Source organism: Calidris pugnax, unplaced genomic scaffold (assembly GCF_001431845.1).
Source record: "Calidris pugnax isolate Ruff unplaced genomic scaffold, ASM143184v1 scaffold11, whole genome shotgun sequence".
Lineage (NCBI taxonomy): Eukaryota > Metazoa > Chordata > Aves > Charadriiformes > Scolopacidae > Calidris > Calidris pugnax.
Genome location: NW_015090803.1, coordinates 2,155,480 through 2,180,225, shown reverse-complemented (window position 1 = coordinate 2,180,225; position 24,746 = coordinate 2,155,480). Strand labels below are relative to the sequence as shown.

The 24,746-nt window shown below is 42.5% G+C and overlaps 1 protein-coding gene across 1 annotated transcript; it reads left to right on the top strand.

Annotated features, from left to right (window-relative positions):
* The first annotated feature begins 6 nt into the window (after window positions 1–6).
* CMTM7 (CKLF-like MARVEL transmembrane domain containing 7) lies at window positions 7–24,038 on the top strand. The gene is made up of 5 exons (XM_014937755.1): window positions 7–186; window positions 18,707–18,880; window positions 21,603–21,701; window positions 22,734–22,815; window positions 23,163–24,038. Exons 1-5 carry the CDS (start codon window positions 28–30, stop codon window positions 23,174–23,176), a joined length of 528 nt encoding a protein of 175 aa, XP_014793241.1. The 5' UTR covers window positions 7–27; the 3' UTR covers window positions 23,177–24,038.
* Window positions 24,039–24,746: the final 708 nt, after the last annotated feature.

Sequence of the window (24,746 nt, the reverse complement as noted above, 5' to 3'; positions counted from 1 at the left end):
GCTGAGGGAGAGCGGGAGGAGAGAACCATGTCTCACGGGGCGCGAGTGATCCGCACCGGGGTGAGCAGCGGGGGTCCGGCGGGCCCACCGCCCCCCGCCGCCTCCTCCTCAGCGGGATCGGACGCCGAGCTCATGGACGGCGCCTATTTCCGCTCCTGCGCCGGCATGCTGAAGGTGGCCCAGATGGTAAGGGGCGAGCGGGGCCGGGCGGGCGGGGGGCGACCGTTGTTGGACCGCGTTGGCCCCCACCGGGTGTTTCTCTGGAGAGCGTCGTCGAGGGGTCGCGGCTCGTTGCGGGGTTTGGGGCGATTTCGCTCCTGGGGTCTCTCAGCCCGCGGGGAAGGAGCCCGGCCCCCGTTCCTCTGGCAGAGCCGGGCGTCGAGGTCCCTCAGGGGCCGCCTTCGCGCTCCCCCAAGGCCGCCATGGGCCCTTCTCCTCAGGCAGACCCACCTGAGCCCTGTGGAGCGCCGCTCGCTCAAGGTGCTTACTGCCTGCTGGTATCTTCGTCGTGGCAGCTAATGGCAATTTTTAGGATTAAGTGATAACTGGCAAAACCCTGATGCAGAGGCACACTGTGCTCCGGTGGAACACCTCCTTCTTTAGCACAGGTGAGTTTTTGGGAGAAAGCCGGGGCCAAGTGCCGGCGGGCTGGTAAGGACTCAATGATCTCGGAGGTCCCTTCCAGCCATTAAGATTCTGTGTGATTCTGTGAGGGTGGGCACCGTGGCCGTGACTACTAGTCTCCCTGGCTCTGTGCCCCGTCTGCCACAGACCCCCAGGCAGTGCCCCGGTGGCCCCATGAGGGGTCTGGGGGATGTATGGCTGAGGAGCAGGAGAAGACTTGGACAGCAGAGCGCTGCCAGGGTTTCAGCTGGTGCCTTACCTTGACTCGGTGCAGGAAATTTTGCCCCATCTAGATGCAGAGAGGTTTGGCAGATGGATAAGCTCTTTCTCATTTCTGTGGTACATCATTTGTCATCTTAATTCCATTAATGGCCGTGAACGATGACGGATGGCTGGTAATGAGGATGGAAGACAACATGTAGTGATAACTTCTCACACACAGTCTCGTCCTGCAAAAACTTCTACCTTGAACTTTTCGTGCAGGAGTTGTTGCTTTCATTTCTGATAGCCCCAAATAGCTTCCCCCTCCTTCCCCCCACCTTTATTTGTCTACTCTTTTTTTTTAATGTTTTTCACCTGTGTAATTTATTAGCATCCACAGAGTTCTAAATTGATACTAGAGGTTAGGAATCATTTTGTTCTAGGTTACAGTGGAGTAATATCACATCCTAAAGTTTCTATTTAAAAGGTACCCAATTTCTTCCAGTCTATTAAGAGCCTTCAGCTGCCTTTAGAAGTGAGCCTCAGTAGCAAGAGACATAACTGAATGTGGCTGGGCAGGGTTCACCACTGCAGAAAGAACTGTTCCTTTTATGGGCTAGAAATACCTAGTCCTCTCTGCTCTCCATCCTGCTGTGGTGTCACTACAGCTATGATGTGTGACTCCTACAACAGGCATTTGTGCTGAAATTTCAGTTTTGGTGCACGTGTGAAGCGTGTGTGCATACTTTACATACTTAACATGTTTTTATGTAGTGTATGTAAATCTATGTATTTTTATGTGATCCTTCACAGACTTAACATAAAGTAATATTTTATCAATGCTGTTCAGTATCAGTTTAATCAGAATTTAAGCTAGTGGTTTTCTGCGGTGACTTTAACAGAAGCTAAAATGATGTAAATGAATTTCTTTCAGATTCATGTTCTTACATTTTTCTGCTTTCTTACTCACCTGTAAATAACATCAGTAAAAGTTACCTCAGGTATCCGTGGAACTTTGGGCAAATGAATTTCTTTTAATGTGGTATCACGGTGGTGGTGTCTTCTCAAATAATTCCCTAAGAAAACTAAACGTTTGTGCTGCAGTGAAATAACAAGGGCAGGTTAGGTCTAGATTAATTCTTGCACCCAATAAAATACAGAGCTAAGTATTTTCACAACTCTTCTTTATCTCTTCTCAGACAGTATTTCCAGGGATCCATTTCTATTAGCATTCAGTTCTCCTAGTAAGACGTAAGCGTTTGCGGTATCCTTCTTTGAAAAGGATTCTTTATGCTAAATCTATGAACATTCCTGCATTAGTGTTAGTGTGGCTGGTGGGACTGTGGCCTTATGAAGAAGGAGAACCTGGCAGAGGACAAAGGTCATGTCTTTTTGGTTAGACACATATCACACTAAATTGCATGCTGGGTCTCTGAAAGGTTGTGGTTATGAAGAGGGAACATGACTTTCTGTTTTCTCTTTCTTCCTCAATCCCTTTTACCTAGAAGTAAATGGTATGAGAGAGAACAGGAAAGAAACGTTTCCTCACTTACTGTAATCTTAAGGGCGGTTTGCAGTGCTTGTAGGCTAAAAAAAAAAAAATAAATTGACTGTATGTATATGTGCATGAAATAATTCTAATAGATGCCAACAATATGCTATGGAAATTATATGAAGGAAAGAGAAAATAATGTTACAGCTGTTCTTCTGTAAGAAAGATCATAACACGAGGACTAGAACTCAGCAGTCTTGGACAAGATCAAGAGATTGTGCAGAAGTCTGATGATTATTGAATTGTTGCTAATGTCTAAATGTTACCGGTGCTTTCTCTTCAAATTCTGGGTGCTGTGGTATCTAGCATTGAACAAAATTAGGAAGTAAAAAAAATGTTTCTTACCCGTAAGCCTACGCAAATTCCTTCACATTTTTTTGCTAGAGAATTTCTTTAACCTTGCAGAATGATTATAGCTTTGAAAAGATAATGCATTTCATACACTGAGTCCTGTGCTTTCTAATGCTTAGGGAATGGTCTGTAAATATTTTGAAAGAAAAATGGAGGAGAGAACAGCATTCTGTGACTTGTGTATTTTACATGGCAGTAAGACAGTTTGAAAGCTGTTTTTCATGCATGAGCAATGTTAGCAAGGGCTCCATTTTCAAAATCCAATCTGAATTGGCACTCTGATTTTAAAAGGGAGTTATGAAGCGTCTTCAGCATCTGACCCACTTCAACTGGTTTAACTTAATGGCGATTAATAGAGCTTTTTCTTTTTATTTTCTTTTCTCTTTGTTTTTCTATTTGCAGTTTTGCCATGATCTCTTATATTCATGGGGGTACGTGGAGAATCCCATTGTGGCCACCTTGGTTCTATAGCAGCAGTGTACTAAGTAAGTGTGTCAGTGGCTGTGTATCAGTGTGCACAATACACTTCTACCAATGACTTGAATTTTAGCCAGCTTGGCAAAATCAGCACATGTGGCAATCTTCAGTATGCAACAGTAACTATGCTGATTTGTTTGAAGCATGCTCTGTCGCCATGCTACTGCTGGCTTGCTCTATTGCAAGACTTTTTCTAGGAACCCATGCTACTTAGCTTGGCAAGTTCTCAGTAGGTGGGTTCTTGGAAGCCTCTTGAGGCATCCTGTGCCAACGGTAGAGGCAGCAGTATGAATTTGCATCCATATGGTCACCAAGGTGGCTCAGGTGGCAGTGTTCATAGATTGAAACAAGTCTGATTCCACTGAATTGTTTGTGGAGCCCTTTTGTGCCTTTTATATTTTTACGACTGAAGTCTGGAGGATGCCTCAGATTCTGTATGGGACCACTGAATTGTTTGTGGAGCCCTTTTGTGCCTTTTATATTTTTACAACTGAAGTCTCTGATTCCACTGAATTGTTTGTGGAGCCCTTTTGTGCCTTTTATATTTTTACGACTGAAGTCTGGAGGATGCCTCAGATTCTGTATGGGACTAGGTCCTGCTTTCAGCACAGCCTATGTTGGAAGTGGAGCCTATACAGGTATCCCATCTTAGGCAGTTGGCTGGTAGGAATGGCTGTGACTGTATCACCTGTACAAAGTCTCTGATGAAGACATCCCCAAGAGTGTGACCAATATAGACTGAAGAGAGAAAAGAAGTGTTGAGAGCTCACGTGTAGAAGGAGAGCCATCACGGCACAGCACGTGCTGGTGTCTGTCTCTTAGGCTTCTCATACTTTTCTTGGAATGTTCCTTTTTTCTGAACTCTGAGTGGTTCAGAGGTGGCCCATAGTCTTCTTCACTTCTCTTTCCTCTCCTTCAGGCTGGGCCAAGCTAACTTTGACCACAGTTCAGTGGTGAAGGTGATTGTTCCCACAATAACGCTGCTGTTACTGAGTGGACAGTCAGCACAGCCTCGGTATACAGGGCGTTTTAAGCTAAAAACAGTGCTGATTCTTTCAGCTCAATCTGAACCAAGAAAAAGAAGTTTCATCAGACAGAAGAAAATCAAAATTATCTTCTCAAGACTGAGGAAAATATTTGCAAACAAGTGCAAGGTAAAAAAGGATAAACTCACTAAAAGTTGACTTAACATCACTTTAACTTGCTAAAAATGCTAAGGCAATAGTTACAGCTTTTCTGCTGGGTATCTGTTTAATTTCCAAAGTATGTCTTGACAAAAACAATTACATATTTGATATGTGACAGGAACAGTCAATTTCAAGACAGTCTGTAACTCTGAGTAACTTTGAAGTGTGCTGAAACCTCTCTGGGTTATTTATATAGTAACATACAGTTGAGTAGTAGTATTCAAGAGAACATTAATACATCTAACACTGAAAGCTATAAGATGCTGGTAGGGAGGTTGCTGGAGTCAAGATCAATTTCTGAATGTGTTGGACGATACCACACAAATTTACTGGGGAGCTAAATTCAGAAGAAGTTAAAACATGAAAAGAAGGCAAAATCAGTTTGCGGAAGAAAACAATTCCTAATCAAAACCATTGATACAGGAAAACGAAATTCACAAAAGCAAATGATGCTTGGAATGATTTGAGAGCTACTCAATCTTCTAACTTGATTTTGGGCCTGAAATGTCTTTCAGTCCATGGAGGTGATTGAAGTAAAACATGTAATTCTTTCGAGCAGCTTGTCAGTGATGTACAATTTTGCCTGTATGGTTATAATCCTTCTCAGTCAGAAGAGAGGGAATCTGGTGATATGCAGAGATGCTGAAATTGTAAGCCTGTCTCTGCGTCCTGTGTAGACTGCACTTTCAGCTTTCCCCTACTGTCACCCTGTCTGTAGTTCTTCCGAACGAAAATAATGGTCAGAAGTTAACACGTTTGGTGAAAAGCACCAGATGCTAACCTGCAAAACTTAGATTCAAGCAGTTTGGTGTTCTGCTTGACTTTTGATTCAGCTGACAACAGAAAACATGAAAAATAACGTCATAATAGCTATCAGTGATGTCGTGACACATTATACTTATTTTGAGGCATGCAGGAGGCATTTTATGTTTGCAAAGAAAATAATAATTGAGGAAAACCACCCCAAGAATGTGCAGGTGTCTTCAGTCGGCAACTACGTGATAAACTACTGGCTAAGCAATAAGAAATGGGACATAGTTTTAAGAAGCAAAGTTTTTCTTTTCAGGCCGAGGTCAGAGCTATGTGTTGTAGCTGCTAATTATGTTTGTTGTTCTGCTAGAAGCTGCAGTAAGAGGACCTTGCTTGGCATGCTGAGCAAAGAGGGAAAAAAATTATCTAAGTCTTAGATGGCTTCAAAGTAAGCAGGAGCACTTGAGCGAAGAATGTCCAAGCCTAGTAATTAAAACCAATAGGTCTGGGAAGTCCTGTTATTTCCACTCTGAGATCACTGAAACAGGCTGGCTTGGCCAGTTGTATTTTTTCCATGCCTCTGCTCTGGGTGGCATTTATACAATTTCTGCCCAGGTATTTGCGTAAGAGCTGGGAGCGAACAGTGTCTTCTCTGTATGTTAACAAGGAGTGCTTGGTGGTAGGCTGGCCAGGTTTGATTTGAGGAGACAAAACTTCACAAGCAGCACCAGTTTAAGGAATTTTCCCTTTCTGTCTCATCTCCAGGCAGCCGTTCTGAGCGGCAGTGATGCAGCTGTTCACAAGGTTACGCAGTAAACAAAACCAGGGGACTGATGTTGTTTTACTTCAGCTTTCCTTCGGTTTCCTTTTTGCTATAAGAGTTTTTAGCGAACAGTGCAGCCATAGAGACTGCTGTCAGCAAGTGTCTGGCATACAAGGGCAGGAACTTCATAAGCCTGAAGTGGTTCCACATGCTTCAAACCACAAGCTGAGAGCGTAGGCCTTTTTCTTTAACTCTTGGGCAGGGGAAGGTTTTGTGCCATCTGTTTTATTTCCTATCTCTTTCAGCAAAAAAAGAACTGGTAATTTTTCTGATGTTGAAACTGCTGTAGAAGTCTAAAAAAAAATCAGCTCCAGTACATTTTTTAAAAAGAGAATTATAGTCATTGTTAAACTCTGGGGAATCTCTGTTCTGAATATGTCAGTTAATGTTTTGTTTGTATCCTAAAAGAGGCTTCCTAAAAGCACAAAGTTGGAGCTGCCTTTCATTGCTCATTTGACGCATCCATTAGGATTTCTTGCAATACATTCATAAGCAACCTCAGTGCATGTGGTGCTCTTTGTGTAGAGATGATTGAACAACAAGGGCTAGCAAATACAGTTTCTGAAACAAAAAAAAAAAAAAAGGAAATCTAGAAATTTACCACATCACCTGAGACGTGTTTAGTATGCTTGAAAGAGCAGAGTGAAGCATTGGCAGTGGGTGGTTTCCTGACACATTTGTTTTACAGGAAGTTAGATTTGCAGATGCCATTTAAAAATCTTAATCAGGTGTCCGTGGACAATAGGATGTGGTTGAAAGGTGTGGATTCTTACTGCTCTGTGACTTTCCTTTAAGACATGCAAGTGCAGTATATTCTCTCTCTTTGGAGATGGTGTCCTTTTGAACATGTTCCTCTTCTGCCATAGAGAAACAGAAACCAGGGGATCAGTTCTTTCCAAGTGTGGTCTTCATCAACCCTGAGCCTACGAATGATAAAGAGCATCTTGCCGAGCATCCTTCACTGGGTTCCAGGGTTGTAGATGATGGAACAATTTGTTGTGTCTCGCCATGATCCAGTAAAAGCCGTGGCTGTACCTCAGTGGGGACAGTATACCTGACCATGAGGCTTGGTGTTACCAGGGTAATGGAGTGTGGTCCCCCAAAGCCAGACAGTGTGTGCTTACTATGAGTAAGTGTTTTCTCCGCTCCCCTCCCTGGGGAGCCCTAGTGAGGTGTTCACTCAGAACTGTGGCTGAGTTGTCTGCATTGCACTATTGTCGGGTCATGTGCACTGTGGCCTTGTCCTCCTATTTTGTGGTGAGATGTAAAGTATACAGCAGCCAGAAATTGCTACTTTCTGTACAGAGATCAAACTCTCAAATTGATGTGATTTCCTTTTACCCACCTGTGACCTTCCTCTTCTTTGCGTAACTCAGATGCTTAAAGGATCATCACAGCTGAAGCAACTCCCTACGCTGCGATGCTGGTAATTTGATGAATGTAATGGTGAGTACATGTGTGTCTGACTGGTCAGAGCTAAGTGGCTGCAGCTTTCAAAGCCAAAGCAAATTTGGCTGCCGTTCTTGCGACAGCAGCTGCAAGGCTTGTGGCTTCCTCACCTGCTCACAGCTTCCCTCAAGGAAAATGGAAATGGTGACAAGACTGAGAAGTTGCTTCAAGGGGGAATTTTCGTAGAATGTTTTTGGTGGTTTGTCTTTGTTTTTTTTTTTAATGCCATCAGTGAGTTCAAGAAACAAGTACTGGCTGCTGCCAGAGAAGTATGCTGTTAACCTGAGATGACCAGCAGCAGCTACAGAAAGACTTAACATACTTCCCTGCAAGTCTGTAATCGTTCTCTGGGAAGGCCACTTCAAAAGCTCTCTCATCTGTTTGGGTAAAACAAGGTCCCCAGTTGCTGCTTGTCACCTGCTGGCTAATTGAGCCTTTTGTAGATCGCTTGAGTGAAGCTTCCTAGTAGACCCGGGAGTGCTGGCCCAGCATGTCAGTCTCCAGGCGGTCACTGGAGGTTGTCAGCTGCGACAGTGCCACTGGGGAATCTCATCTATTCTCATTTTTCCCCCTCATTCATCGCCCTTCACTTCTCGGGCACTTGGCCAAGCGTCAAGTGTTTGCACTTAGAAATTCTCTGTTGTTCTTTTGTGTGCTATGGCCCAGTCTTATCCAGGCGCCAGGCTGTGTTGATGCCAGTTGGTCTGGAAATTGTCATGATGTTAGCATTTTCGGGAACTCTCACTCGTATTTTCCTGATAAAGATTATGATGTGCCAGCACAGCTAACAACATGGACTTCAGTGATGTAAACAAGTTCTCCTTCTATTCGAGGAGACCTTGCTGAAGGCTCTGTTGCCATGGCTAACAAAGCCTTTGCTGGAGATGACAGATATGAACTTTTTAACTGCTGTCTGTGCAACTGCCAGATGTCAGTGTGGTGTTCTCTGGGGCAGGGAGAGATACGGCAGGTGTTAACTGAAGATTTGAATCAGTCAAGCAATAAATGCTTCAGACAATGAGAACGGGCTGTGTTGTGAGCAGCATCTGTAAGGGCGAGCGATGAGCAGATTGCTTGGTGAGGCTTAGCAGGCATAGGCACTGAGACTTCACTGAGCGGTTGGCAAGGTATTCCTTATCTCAGGAATATGAGATGGCATATGCTTTTTATTTTTTGTGCATTTAGTTTGACAAGTGACTAGATTGATAGTTGCCATGAGGTACTGGTTTTGTGTTATATGTTCCTATTTGACTTTTAAGTAGCTGTATGTTCTTAGATGTGCATTGGATATCCAGGTCAAGGGGAAGACTTTGCAGCTTGCTGTGCAGAGTTTGTGGGTGTTTGTTAATAATAAACACTGTCTACCCTGGGCTTCAAGCAGCCAGCCAGTCTGAGCCAGGCTTGGCTGGTCAGCCAACGTGGGCTCCATCTCTGTAGGTGGTATTGCCATGCATGGTTGGTAAATCCATTTTTAGACAGCCATGAACTTTAGGTACAAGAGCTCTGTAGCTCACAACTAAGGATTAAGCTCTTTCTGTATTGTATTTTACTGACAATATGGGACTTCATTGACTATTTAAAGGGCAAACAGTACAAACAACCAAAACAATGTATGCTGAGAATGGTTCAGAGTCGTAGTTTCAGAGGGGCCTTGTGCCTACAAGGAGCTCTTCTTCCCAGCCAGCTAAAAGAAGTATGGCAGGTGTGGTGGGCAATCTCCTGCCCCCTGCTCCCCAAGGAGCACTCGTTTTCCAGGGTTGGTGAACTCTGCTGCTTTTGCAGCAGCAGCCTCAAAGGATGAAGTTCTCCAATGAACACCTTAAGTGTCTTTGTACCTCCATGAGCATGTATTCCTGTTCATCATTGCCAGATTCCTTTCTGCCATTGAGAGACGCTTCTCTGCCATTCCTTAAGACAGCTTAAACCTCTTAATTTTTAGGGTCTATCAAACCCGCTTTTGTTGGCCTACAGTTCTCTTCACTGTCCTTCTCTTTATCTTGCTTCAGAAGCACCTTGTGTGCTTGAAACATTCTTTTTGTGTTTACACAAACCTACCCACACTGTGGACTGTCTTCTCCTGCCATTCTGTCTGACTCTTGGGTTTACCAGGCTGAGAGAACAGTTAACATGGCTCTCCATGGGGATCTAGATGTTGGAAGTTGCTTGCCTTGCAGAGGAGAGAAGTAACAATCACAGCTTGCTGTGCCATTTCTAAGTCTGCAGAGATTTGGTTATATTAATCCCTATGTTTTTGGTTACTATCACCAGATCCCCCACTTTTTAGTTTATCTGGAAATTCAAGTCTCTTACAATGTTTTTTGCTTCCTATGAGTTGCGATACAGGGATTCTTTCTATCATGCAAGATAGATGGTCTTCTACATGCATGCGTGCTTTTTGCAGCAATCATGTAGTATTTTTCTAAATGGGGAACTGACTTAGTGGTGTTTGACACAGGTTTTCATCAAGCTTTACAACCAGCATCTTACCTGGGAGGAGGTCAGGGAGTGCAGGAGGAGCCTGTGATTGCATCTGTGCATCTGCAGAGAAAACCAATTGCAGAGGATGTGTCCTCCTGAAGCAGCAGGTTCATCTATGATTTGGGCATTGTGATTTGATTTGAGACAGGAGAGACCACTGGAATTGGTAGCAGGCTACCCCTTACTTTGGGGCTGTTGCCTGCACAGAGAAGTAATTCCTTGTTAATAGATGGCCAAGCTATATGCTCACAAAGTATAGGGGTCTCCTGGCTTTGTCCAGAGTAGTAACTTTAGTCGTTGCGTCGTTGCGGGTGTGTAGAAAGACATAAACACCTCTTTCAGAGTTAGAGGGAAAGCAGCTGTGTTTCCCAGAATTAAAACCCTGCTAGGGCATTTTGCTGTGTTGAAAATTATTTTCCTGTCCTTTGCAGACATGCTAAAAATCAGCTGTGCCATTAATACTGTTTTGCAATGAGTTTTACCTGTCTTGGGAATTGGTTGTGACTTGAATATGGCACTTGCGCAATGTCACTCACTTATCACTGACATTGCTGCAGTATTTTGAGTGTTGTGTGTGCAACTTTTATGTTGGTTGGAAAAACTTACTGACAGGGCTTTCACAGTTGAAACATTTTAAATTTAAATTGATTTTAAAAATAAATCCATTAATATTGGATTGGAGAGAGAAGAAACAAAATTATGAGGTTATGGTAGATAACAAACTTGTATTGTGGTGTGTTTGTTTTTGTAAATTAATTCACTGCTTGATGCAAATATAGCATATTCATGGAATCATAGAATGGTTAGAGTTGGAAGAGACCTTAGAGATCATTGAGTTCCAACCCCCCTGCCATGGGCAGGGACACCTCCCACCAGACCAGGTTGCTCAAAGCCCCATCCAGCCTGGCCTTGAACCCCTCCAGGGATGGGGCAGCCACAGCTTCTCTGGGCAACCTGTTCCAGTGCCTCAGCACCCTCACAGGAAAGAATTTCTTTCTGGTATCTAATCTAAATCTCCCCTCTTTGCCCTGTAACTGTAAAGCCCTCAGCTTTCAGTTAGTAACGTACAGGACTGTGGTGGCTTTCAGCATGGTGCAATGGTGCTACAGGCAGCTGTGGGGATCAAGACAGGGAGCTAGTTAAACTGGCAGTGGTGGGACTGAAGGATTGCATACGCTGTGATCAGTAGTAGGCAGGACTTAATTGTAGCTCGTCATTACAAAGAATTGCCTTTTTAATGATTGTAGCTAACATCCTGCAACAAGGGCTCTTTAATAATGTCATCCATATGCTGGTTCTGTGATTACCCCACATCCTTTTCTACCACTGAGGCCTGTGCCGGAGCAGATAGATAACTTATTATTATATTATTAGATAAAGAATGCCACTTGCTTGTACTTGGGATTGTCCTTTTATCGGAGTTGTAGAGGGTTTGAATAAAATTATTTCACCTTTTCTCACCCTCCCACCATTTTTATCTTCAATAAATAGCCAGTGGATGGTGAGAGAAGGCACTTATCAGGGGCCAGGCAGCCTCCTTATTTTAGCAAAGCAGCCAGACAAGAAGGAAATCTGCCCAGACGCAGGGGCTGAGAGATTATTGTGCAACAGAAGACTGACTGCTTCACAGAACCGTGCACTTGAAGGCAGCTGATTTCATCTGTCATTAGTGAAGTTTTAAATGGACTGGGTTTTTTATCTTTTTCTAGTAGGGGTTGTCTGTTACAGCTCACATTTCCAACACCGCCCTGGAAGAAGGAAATCTCAATTACAGCAGCAGTCCACATTGTTGCTTAAATTAGCTGAACCAGTTTTGCATGAACTGCAATTGTAGCCTTGGCCTGCGCTTTGCTCATCTTTCTGTTTTGGGAAGCTGTAAAAAAAAAAAAAAAAAAAGATGTTTTATTCTGTCCAGAAATATGTACTTAATAATATATGGGCGTTGCTTCACTGTGTTGAGGTGTAACATTCGGAAATGCACAGCTGCAGTCAGTGACATTTCTCCAGGGCATGGTTATACCAATTGGCTCTCTTAGGGATGGAAAATTCCACTTACTATCTTGGCTGGTGTCACAAGCTGGAAACTTTGACTTTTTTTTTTGGTTCAAATACAAAAAGTATTTAGCTCCTATTATATTGTGTTTTCTTCTTAAAAAAGGCTGTGATAAAACTGGATATGAGTCAGTGCTGTCCCTTGCTCCAGATCTGTAGACAGAGTTTCTGTACTATTGCTTGCACTAGAACTTGGGTAAGTTTTAAGAGATTGGAAATCAACCAGTTTTTATCAATTTCATAAATAGTACTCTGGGTCCTCCTCTTTTCAGGTTCTGGAGGAGGGACATTAAAGCAGTACAAAGGTTCATCAGTGCTCCAGCAAGTGCAGCAGAGAAGCTTTCCTCTCAATGCTGTTTTACAGTATCCGGGGTGGGGGGGGGAAAGCTGTTTCTGTCTTCTAGAGGGTTAAATTGTTGGAGAAGGATGGAAAGGAAAAGCACCATCAGGTATTGCCAACTACCAGATGGAGACTAGCAAACCAGAGCTGCTGCCTACCATCTTTGTACAGGTGTAGTGCACCTGTACTGATGCTGAATCCCATCCCCTGACCTTTTTCCCCTGAATGGTGCTATTTTTTACTTAGCTAATTGCAATGCATCTCCTGAGGCAAGGGACTGGGAAAGATATTAAGGAAACATTAAAAGAGGGAGTTATGGTTTGCAGTATAAGGGAAGTTTGGATGGGAGAGAATGAGAGATCTAAAGGAGAAGAAATACGGAAACTAATGTAGGGAAAGGAGAGGAAAAGGGAGTAAAGAGCAGGAAAAAAGGAAAGGAAACACTGGAGGCAAAAAGTCATAGTACAGCTTCTTATGGGAGAGGGTAGCAGAGGAGAGCACAGTCAAGCAAGAAAAGAAAATATTCTCAGAAAAGGAAGAAAGTGGTTGTACATTGCATGGCAGAATAATTCAATGAAAAGATAATGCAGTGCTGGGTGTATTATACATGACTCTGTGTGTGTCACAGTATTACGGTAAATCTTTGAGATAAGAGTTATAGTGTTTCTCTAGAACTGGGCATCTTGAGGCAATTTTGCTTCTTATCAACATTATCTTTACTCCCTGCAGTTTAGCTGGCATTTCACATCTTATTTCTATATAGAAAAATAAAATTATTAGCCGTAGTTAAGAGACACACAGTAAGACAGCAGTTTCAGTCTGTCTGTTCAGGATATGATGCTGGGATTTGCAAAAAAACACATTCAGTTCCTTTCTGTAATGAAGATTTTTTTTTTTTTATATCATTCTTTGTACTACTGTAGCAGCTATACATCCCAAGCAGGGAGTAGGCCAGCTGCCGTGGGTGGCCAGCCAGCAGCCAAACACCACCCGGCCTCTCACTCACTGCCCTCTCCTGCAGGATGGGGAGAAAATAGAAGGAAGGCAAAAAGACCTATAGATCGTGATAACGACAGCTTTATAAGGAAAGCAAAAGCTGCACATGCAAGCAAAGCAAAAAGAGGAATTCATTTACTACTCCCCATCAGCAGGCAGATGTTTAGCTACTTCCTGGAAAGCAGGACCTCAGCATGTATAATAGTTGCTTGGGAAGACAAACACCACAACCTCGAATGTTTCCCCTTATACCTCCTTTTCTTCAGCTTTTGTCACTGAACACGATGTCATATGGTCTGGAATATCCCTTTGGTCAGGTGGAGCCAGCTCTCCTGACTGTGTCCCATCCCAACGTCTTGCCCGCTTGCAAGCACACCTGCTTTGGGGTGAGGGGAGGGAGAAGAGAGAAAGCAAGCTGTGCAGGCACTGTTCAGCAGCAGCCAAAAGGCTGGTGTGTTATCAACACTGTTTTAAACAGAAATGCAAAGCACAGCGCCGTACGGGCTGCTGTGAAGGCAGCACCATCCCAGCCACGCTCAGCACATCGCCACTGTACGGGGTGCTGGACAGGCACAGTGGGAAGGATAACCCTTACTTCACAGTCATTAATAGAGTTGTGAGAGAACAGCGGGGTACCAGGCAAGTGAAAATGGGCGATAGGGAACAGTCAGGAATGGTCAAAAGGATGAATAGTAGCCGTAGCATTAAAGATTGTGATTTCCAGTTAGAAACCAGGAGTTTATTTGCAATGTCTTGTGCTCGGTGCATTTTTTTTAACACATGATATCAAAGTCTACTGTGGAGTAAATAAGTGACAGTCAGGAAATAAATACTAATTCCCATTTCATGGTGAGCTTGGGCTCTCTTTTTTTTTTTTTTTTTTTTTTTTTTTCCTCTTTCTTTTTAGAGTCATAGAATTGTTTGGGTTGGAAGGGACCTTAACAATTATCGAGTTCAACCCCCCTGCCATGGGCAGGGACACCCCCCACTAGACCAGGTTGCACCATCTTGTGTGGTGTAATGACAGCAAACCACCTTGAGCGATGCTCAACATTTTTGCCTTATTTTACACATCAAAAGTGTTTTGAAGACGAAAAACTTTAGCACAGTGCATGTGAAGTGTTTATTACTCTTATTTGGCGAATGGGGGAGCTGAAGCAGTGAAATACATGATTTACAAGTTCAGACAGTAAGATGGTTACAAAACCGGGGTCAGAATTCAAGAGCTAGTGACATTCAGTTCCTCCCTTGTGTTGGTTGTTTGTCTGTGGAAATGGATCTCTAATGCTCAGAACATTAGGCTTTCCTTTAGAGTAGGTGGTTGTCAATATTGGAGATCATGCTGGATTTATGTTTGTCCAGGTAACTGTGTCTGAGGAAATTTTAGTTCTCTCCAAATGTTACAAAAGAATTAAGTATCGGTAATAAAGCCAGAGCTTTATTTATGACATCCATTAAAGCAGGACGGTAGAAAAAGATCATACAAAGCACTTGCACAGATTGATTCCTGGGTTGTAAAATTGTTCTGTGGTCAGATAAACGACTGACTTCTGTCACAGGGCCAGAAAGTGCTTAGTGGTGCCAGCTGGTTTATGGGTATATGGAGGGCAAAACCAGTCCTTTCTTAGGTTATAATTCCTTCATTACCCTCAGGGCACTAGTGAGAAAAAAAGTATCTGTAATCTCTTGGCTGGTGGGCATGTACTGCTGCCCGCCTCTGTGCCACAAACTGACTTCTAAGATATATGTTGAACTATATCCCAGACAGGTACATATTAATTATTTTATCGCTCAATTTCAAGTTCTCTGGGAACAGGAATTCCAGAGGGAAAAAAATACAGTCATCACTCAGTATATCATGATAAACCAGTATCTGGTGAAGGAACTCTGGTATTTGTCACTTTTAAAGGACAAGTTATATTATGTGGCTCTATTTCCTATGTTTTTTAGCATTCTTTCTCAGCGGGTGAGTTTTAAACTCTGACTGTACCTGGTGGCCATGCAGGCAATATAATGTGGCAAACATGGTATAGCTTTGTACAAAGTTGTTGATATGGTTCCCTTTGCACCTGTCCAGTGAAATAGGATTATGTGCGATCAGAGAACCCTCTTTAGAAATTGTATGTAAATCTCATGTGAAATTTATGCTAGGAAAGGAAGTCTTTGAAAGAAATATCTCTTGCCACACATTTTTATAGTAGTTGTACTTCAAGGATCCAGTGTTTCTTATCCTTTGTACAGTAAAAAAATTGATAAAGTTAATGGTTCAAGCATCGAATGAGCCAATAGGCAGATTTAATATTTCTGTGAATCAACGCTTCCTTCTTGATACGTACAGTGTAACTGAAGCTGATGATGGTGAAGGCACCCGAATAAAGGAGACCCCTTTTAGCCTTTGATGGTTAGAGGAGTGTTGTCCTCATCCCACCTTTATGCAAGAGCAAGATTCAATGCTTGCTGTGACTTCCTGTTGAGTTTTCCTATAGGATGAAATATCATTAAATTTATTTTTTGTTTTCTCATTAAAAGAATACCTGTGCGTCTCGCATCACTTCAAGTGTTCTCCTAGCTTATAGGGTAAATGACCTGCTTCTGATTGTTCAAGTTATTCAACAGCTAAGTCAGGCGACATTAAGATTCAAGGAACTGAGATGGATGGTGTGCAGCAGCCTGAGCCATCACGGCTACTAGCTGCTGCCATCCTGCTGGCTCAGGCTTTCCTCTCCTTTCCCTTGGAGTCCTAGCTTCTCCATCACGTTCCCTTGCTCACCTGACCCTGCCTTGTGCAAATGGAAGAGTCAGAGGAGAACTATTTGCTTTTTTTGGTATTTCACTTTTCTGCTGGCTTAGTCCACTGAGGGGGCTCAGCACAGATGAGTGGGGGAGCCAGCACAGGACAGGGAGAGAAATCAGGGTGAGAAGGCCATGGCCCCTCATGAAACCCCTGTCCTGGGCACTGGTGAGGCCCCACCTTGAGTACTGTGTCCAGTTTTGGGCCCCGTACCTCAAAAAAGACATTGAGATGATGGAGCAGGTCTACAGAAGGGCAACGAAGCTGGTGAGGGGTCTGGAGAGTAAGTCTTATGAGGAGAGGCTGAGGGAGCTGGGGGTGTTCAGCCTGGAGAAAAGGAGGCTGAGGGGAGACCTTACCACTCTCTCCAGCTACCTGAAAGGAGGGGGTAGCAAGGCTGGTGTCAGTCTCTTCTCCCAAGTCACAGGCAACAGGACAAGAGGAAATGGCCTCAAGTTGTGCCAGGGGAGGTTCAGATTGGATATGAGGAAAAATTTCTTCACTGAAAAGGGTTATCAAGCGTGGGAACAGGCTGCCCAGGGAAGTGGTTTAGGCACCATCTCTGGAGGTGTTAAAAAGACAAGTTGACATGGTGCTCAGGAAGATGGTTTAGTGTTGGTGTTTGTGGTTTGGTTTTATGTTGTTTTGTTTTGTTTTGTTTTAGGTTGGACTAGATGATCTTAAAGGTCCCTTGCAACCTAGGCGATTCTGTGAAACCATGGCTTAATGTAGACCTAGTGTATGTAGAGAGAGATTGGATAAAACATCATTAAAATTATCTCGGAATTTAAGAATTGCGCCAGAAGTATTTAAATGCTGACTCGTGGAGAACATTGCTTTGTTGTCTTCTAAGAGATCTCAGAAAGCTCTGCCATGCACAAGATGCAGGACATTGTACATTTAGGATTCCCCAGTGGCTAGGCTGTGAGACCCAGAGAACAGGTATGGCACAGACAGAAGCATTAAACAGGCAGGATGCTGCTACGATGTTTCATTCCCAAACCAGAGGGAAGGAACATATTTGGGGGGACAGGGACTGAGCAATATCATGTATTTTCAAAGGCACATGTAACCTCCATTCGTGAGAATCACTGAGCATGATCTAGCCCTGCATCTCAAAGTCCTGTCTTCCCTACATCTTTTTCAAAGGTGGGAGGAGATGTAGGCTTACTGTAGTGCAGAAGCCTGTTGCTGGCTTGGACTGAGGATTGCTTACGATGTTAACATCAACTACTTGGACTACCACAGTAAAAATAATGGAGCCAGACTAGATCTAACAGCAGCTTAGCCACTTGTGTGGGAAAGGGTCCTGGAGCACTGACTTTTCTCTTTGGAGCCACCTTTTTGAGGTGATTCACTTTTGCTACATTGATGTGGCTGTTTATATGGAGTTTGGCCAAAGTGACAAGTTTTTGTGAAATTCTTATGTGTTATAGAGCCTTTGATTGCACTTGTGGATGTTTATGTTTAGCCTTTCCACTAAGAACTGAGCAGGTCAAACTCAGCTAAAACTACAGCAGCAAGAATCTAAGCGATGTTGCTGGGGCGTTGTTTGGTGGTTTTTTTTCCCTTTTAATCTTAAGGAAATTATTCTGATAATGGATGCGGTTAGGAATTTGGAAGATGAGTGTGCGAGAAAGGATGCTGCAGTCTTGAAGTGCTGGCTTCCTCAGATAGTTGGTTTTTTTGGTTTTTTTTTTTAATGTCTTGTAGAAACACTTAAAATGTGAATCATTACTGGTCCCGGCTGACTTTGGATGAACTGAAAATTGCAGTGACTGAAAGCCTGCATTTACAAAGTCTGTAATAAGAAAATATTTGGATATATCCTTGGTAGATTTATTTTTATCACCTAGGCTAGCCAGGCTGGTAGAAGCAGCAAGATTAGTAAAATGAACAACTAGCTTTAGATAAAAAAAATAGAATAGCTTTTGTCCTTTGCAAGCCTACAACTGAAAGTTATACAATTATGCTTTATAGTTTTATGTGACGATGTTAACATATTAAAGTTTTATAACTATTGTATTGGGAGTGGAGTGAATTAAGCAGTTCCTCCAAATGTTTGTATTTATAATTTGCTATTATACTACTGTCTGGTCTGCTAATACTTCTGCTTTGTAGGTGGTACAAAAGGAAGAGTAAAGCTGTTAGCTCAGTCACAGTGAGGTCCTCCAATTTTGCATGTGAGAACTCCCACTAAATGGAAGTAAAGGTACATGTGTTCAAGAGCACTTTAGTTTTACAGCTTTCGGTGATTTTCTTATGAAAGTCAATGGGGTGTAGATGCTTCAGTTGCTGGTGCAGCTCCAGGCATTCAGTGCCTCTTCTCTGTTTGAGACCTCTTGTATTGTACACAGAGACTTCTTCAGGCTGGATTCTTCAGGCTGAAACTGCTGCTCTCCTTCTAGCAGTTGGGTCTTTCCCTATTCTTAATGGTTGTTTTAGCTCATTTAACAGCAAATTTTAAAACATTATTACCGTGCTTGTTACTTTGTCCTCCATTTTGTTGGGATCATCCAGTTTACATTAGATATTTGTCTTCTGTTTCTAAGTGCCATTTTGTTGTGTTTAAAATCATCTCCATGGCCCTCTGAGCACCATTGTAAAAATCTTTAATGTGCCTTTTGTCTTTCAGATCTCACTGCTGATTGGATTCATCAGTGTAAATAGCTCTCACTGGACGGATTACAGTGCATACAGCTACTTTCAGATTGTCAGCATGTGCGACTTGGTTATGATTTTGTTCTTCTACATTATCCACATTTTCAGAATCTACAGGAAGCTCACTTGCGTTAGCTGGCCACTTGCGGTAAGCCTCTTGGATGGTCTGGGTTGCTTGCCTCACTTGTGTGTTGGTGTCTCAATTACTTAGTCCATTTTCTTGTGCTATCACAAAACAATAGGCTGTCTTTCAACATAATTAATTTTTGCCTTGTATACAAATCCTTCTGTTGCTTTGTTATTAGTACTCACTTCAGCAGATGCTGTAATACTAAATTTTTAGCTGATTTGGATCTGATCCAGTCCTCCTTTACACAAATATAAGTCCGGGTTTACTCCAGGCAATAGTGTTACACTGAGACAACTGAAAAGAAGTGACTGATTATCAAGCCTCCAGCAGATGGATCTTAGCTCAGGTCATTTATAGCAGGGGGATTGCTGGAGTACGAAATCATAGCATTAGAATTCATGTACTACATCCTGTCCTGTCCTAAAATAATGTTTATGAGTGCTATTTAAGTCAAATGTGTCTCTTTTTGGTATAGTTTTAGGCAACTTAAACAATAGCAAGAAATAGGAGCCTCAGCTTGATTGCCATAGCCTGGCCATTCCTGGGATATCCTGCAGGATGTTCCTGCCTCATTCCCACGTTTCCCCTGTACATCCATCTCTCATATCCTCACAGAGAACTAACAAGCAGCACAGAAAATGTGAGACCTGAACTTCCTTAGTAGCTTCGGGTCATGTCAGCTAACAGAAGAGTCCTGCATCCTAGTGTGGGATGATGGATTTTAATAACCTCTTAGAACATGTCTTACTTACTGAAATCCAAGAAGTAGTAGGTGCTTAAGGGATGCTATGTAAGTAGTTTATAGATCTAAGATAATGGTTTGTCCATCCATCCACTTCTAGCCAGAAAGAAAAGTTTAATGTTCTTTTCCTTTTTAGCTGAAGAACATGGTTAGACTTGTGCCCTTTCTTATTTTTTTAGATGTATACCAGCACTATATTTCTCTAGAAAGTACTTTTTTATCTAGAGATAATACAGATGCAGGGATTGAAAAAAGAGATTGAAATAAGCTAATAAACGACAGTTTTGCAAAGCAGTGTTTAATGTGTGCATTACTGTAACAGGACTATGCCATTTTGACCTCTGCATAGACTGCTTTTGCTTTTTTGTTGTGTGTTTAATCATTCCTAAATGTTCCAGAGTCACTAGTGAGTTTAAGGCACTGCAGTTTGTGGCTGCTCGGCTTCCGAGAGCTTTATGGATGTGATGCTTGAACATTGCTGCCCTTTTACAACCAACCTCCTTTTCAGTCACATATTTAAGTATCTGTAGGACAGAGTGGGAAGACCTATAAGAGACTTTGGGAAAGTACAACTAGTGTTTGGCTGAGTTTCCTGGCAGGATCTCTACCTTGCAGTCAGGGGTGGGATTTGCAGTCAGTAAAGTTGCAGTGGTTCAAAAGTTTGTTCAGCACTGAGACCTTTTAAAGCCTGGAAGTGTTTCTCCAGAGGGACACTCTCCCAGCCCTGCCAGGAGTTGGTTCTCCAGCTAATTTAGCCTTTGATGATTCTTTGTAATGGCCTGTGTAGACGGCTTCATCTGGTGTCTCAAAGGAAGCCATGGCATGTCTAATTTGTCTACTGCATTGTGGCCTAGCCAGAGAAGCCTCCTCATGGAAATAATTTATTCCAGCAAAAGCAAGGGTTACCTGAAACAAGGTTGCAAGTGAGGGAAGGAGGTTGCAGCCTCGGAGCCTGTTTTATGGCAAAGATCCTGAGCAGAGGCAAACTATGTATGGTATGATAGGCTGTTTCTCTTCTGGGATTTGCTTGAACAATTTCCTTTTGGGACTGTACTTTCTCTCTTTTAGTTTGAGAGGGAATCTCTCTCCCTTATACATGGCATTTGCCTGTCTCCTGCTGGTGTGCAGTGCAGATAAAGTAAGCAGATAACCTCCTGCCCGCCCCACCATGCGAAAGAACCCATGTTCGGTTTGCAAGCATCGATATTGGTTACCATGAGCTTTGTGAGGATCCAAAATCTAAATCCACAGGTAACCCCTGCTTATAACAAGGTACAATTGACTCCTGAACTGATACTCGTCACACTGAAGAAGAGCTTGAACGTGGTCCCTCGGTGCTGTCTCAGAAAAAGCCGTGGCATCACGTTGTACTGTGGGACAGCTGCAGCCACCTTTACAGACTTAGGAGCCTGGGTGTTGGTTATGAGTGTCTGAGCAGTTGTGCTTTTCATAGCTTCCCTCCTGTTTCCAGTCTTGGTTGATGTAAGTTGTAAGTTGTTAGTAAATCCAGCAGTAGATCTTCTGCTTAATTTCTAAGATGATCAGAAGTAGGAGCATTTGGTTTCCTGCATAAGCCATTTGCTGGGATTTGTTGCCATTTCACATAGGCTTGAGAAATATGCCTTTAAGGCTTCTTCTTCCAGAACTATCTCTTTAAGTAGGGTGCATACTTGATGCAATAAAGATACATGTTTCACCCTCAGTAATGTACCATGCTGACTTGAAAGGATTGCATCCATACCCAGTAAGTAGATCTTATTCCAGTGACATTAGTAGACCTGAAGATTGGCGCTCTTTCTTTTCTTTTTGTTTGAATAAAAAGTCAGGTGTGGTACAAAATCCACTCACAAGGTGTTTTTTTTCTTTTTTTTAACCTTTCAATTTTTTTTTCTTTTGACTGGTGTTTTTTCCTCTACTAACTTGTTTTCATTCTGATGCATATCAAAATGCTTTCCTGCTGAGTTTCTCTTCTGATGCAGGCTATGCTTGTCTTCACAGGAGTTTCTTCATTATTTAATCGGTACAATTCTGCTTCTCATTGCATCGATTGTAGCAGCATCCAAGAGTTACAATTTGACTGGACTTGTGGCTGGCGCGGTAAGACTGTGTTTATTAGTCTTGACACTTTTTAAATTGCAATGTATATTAAGTAGGCCATTGGAAATCTTTTGCTTGTAATTTTATTTTCTTACAGACTTGTATTGCTTGTGTCCTCGTTGGGGGAGCCACCTTCTAGCTCATTTCAGTGAATGTTCTGTAACAGGATGCCAACAAAAATATTTTGTTGTGAGACTCCAGACTCACTACTGAAGTGGATATTTGTCCTGTCAGAGAGTTGTAACCAAAGGCTGCTGCTTTAACTCATAGGAATTAATGTGTTTAGGGAAAGAATTGACACAATTCTGTTTTGACAAACAGCTGTTGTAGCAGCTAGAAGTTACTTAAAGGGTTTCACTCCAGTCTTTGGCTTTTGATGTGTCCTGCTCCTGAACTGAGCCCTGTTCAAGGTCATTTCTGCTGAGCTAAAACCCACTGAGATCCTGGGCTGATTTACCAGAAGATACTCTCTGCCTCTGTTGGCTGGAGGGCTTTATAGGGACAGACATGACTCCTGAGTGTGGGCAACAGTATTTTCACAGCAGCAGGACCTGAAATACAACTTCTCCAGAATAAAGAATTACTTTCAGAAACTTAGTCCTCATGATGCTAATGGACTAGAAGACTTACCTGACTTGTTTATTTGGCAGATGGCAGGGAAAGATTTGAATGGGGCAGTAAAAGAGCAGTAATCAGACATGTTAGGAAAAGTCTTTTTTTGTTGCAGAATCCTAGTGAGAAGTCTAGAAGGTGACACTGCTGCTGTCCAGCTTTTACTGCCCTGTTGTATATGACTCAGTCTATTTTTCATTCATTGTTTTGACAAGACATAAGCTGTTGTTATACTATGGAAACTTCTATTTTTTTAGCATATTGGCAGAATGGAGTAAAAAAAAATCACTTTTATCACTTTTTGGTTATGTTAACATCATAAAACATGTAGCTGGATATACAAGGGTGTCCATACCTTCATGGAATGTGTGTCATCTAATGTTCTGTAAATATGTGTGGTGTGTTTGTTTTCTCATCCAGACTTTCGGGTTCCTAGCTACCATCCTTTGTGTTATGAGCATATGGTCATCCTACAAGGTTTCGTGCATCACTCAGTCAACAAGTAAGTATCATGCTTAGTAACTGCCAGAACGCTTCCCAAAATGAATATTTATATTTTCTGCCACAGGGCTGTGTCTACCTGGAAGGATTTATTAATGTCCTGTTCCTTGTTACTCAAAATTACTCACAAAGCAATAATTCCATATTTTCTGTCAACACAGAGTATCACGGCTACTGACAGCTATTAACTAACTACAGGAGCAAGTAACTTGCTTCTAGCAAGTAGTGAATGTATCAGTGTTTTCTCCCTCCCCACCCCCTATCAAAAGAAGTTTTCCTGTGTGTTCCTGGATCAAGTAGATTAATTTGTTTGTAGCAACACAAGTGACACCGTCTTTCTTTTCAAAGATGCATCTGTATGACTCCTTCATTTCTGCAAGACGTCGGCCTTACAAAATAGGATACCAAAGAGGAGCGTCCACTACTGAAGAGAGAGCATGGGTATTTTGTTACTAGCCTGGGCAGCCAGTAGCTTTTGAAGATCTACCTGAATGCCTGTGCAAAACAATGTTGTGAACCAAAGTTTTTTTGCTGCCCCCATTTCCTTCCTCCCCGCCCCCAAGAAGTTTATAATGGAGAACATGATTTTTATGAGCTTTACAGAAAAAGACAACTCCTGTTTCACAAGCTGGGCTGTGGTCATTTCCAGCTATTTGCAGTAAGTCAATTTAAAACTCATTTGGAGAGTCATTTGGTTCACCTTTCAGAGGGATGGAAAAAACGCTTCTGATTTCCTCTGTCTGTTTACAGAAGGGAAATCCTGCAAATTCCTACCTGATTCTTAACTTCCAAGGATGATTTGTTTAACAAAGGATCTGTTACAAACTGATTTGTGCCTGGATAAGCTGACCCAAGTCTTTTTTACCTCCTTCTATCAGAACTGTGGACTTTTTCTAACATCAGCTCAGCCAGCTTCAAAAATCATGAACTGCAACTTGAATACATCACTGCAAACACTCCCTCCTAGCCCCAGCAGTACATGATGAAATCAGACTTCTTTTCTTCATGGACTTTTACAGGTTTTTAACAATCAAAGATTATTCTTAAAAACATCCCTCTGCCAAATACAGGAAAATACATACCAAATAATATTTGTGTAATGTTTTGTGGGGTCTTTTTTTTTTTCCTTTTCACAAATGCTTATTTGTAAAATGGGTATTTTTAAGACCTGTTCTGTAGAAAACTTCTGTCCATTTCCTATAAATTATTCTTTTCGGAGTCTAACAGTGTTTATGGAAAGGCCACTGTGAATGGAGCGATGTGCTGCTTTCTCTCTCTTACATGTGTTTTGTCCCTTCATCTGCCTCTGCTGGGATCCGTGCTTTTGGAAGCTCTGCCCGGGGCCTGGACAGGCAGAACAGTTCAGTTTTGTCCAACTGGGTCTTGTCATGAAGTTCTGTGTAACTTTTGAGGCTGAGACCATACCTTTCTGGTGCCCTTGTCTTTCTCTCCTTCTGCAGCCCATCTCTGGTGAGCTGGAAATTCTTTGCAGGAAAAAGGGAAGTGCAGGCCCTTTCTCCTTGGTGCTTCCCCTTTCATGTCTAGCTGTAAAGTAGAACCTGTAAGTTGGGTCTTTTCTGTCAGGACAACCGCATGATAGTGCAGCAGGTTTCTGTAAAAAGTAGGATTTATACAGTTTACCAGGTCCAGTCTGGAGGAAAAAAACATTTTCTGGCCTGCTATGCATTTTTCTATTTGTCTGAAATTCTGTGTCAGTACTGCTAAGAAATTTAATGGTCCTCTCAGCAAATTCTTTTTGTGCCTCATAGCAGGTCATCATACATTGCAATTTCATAGAATCATAGGATTGTCTAGGTTGGAAGGGACCTTTAAGATCATCAAGTCCAACCATCAACCTAACACTGCCCAAACCACCACTAAACTGTGTCCCTCAGCCCCAAGTCTACCCATCTTCTAAATCCCTCCAGGGAT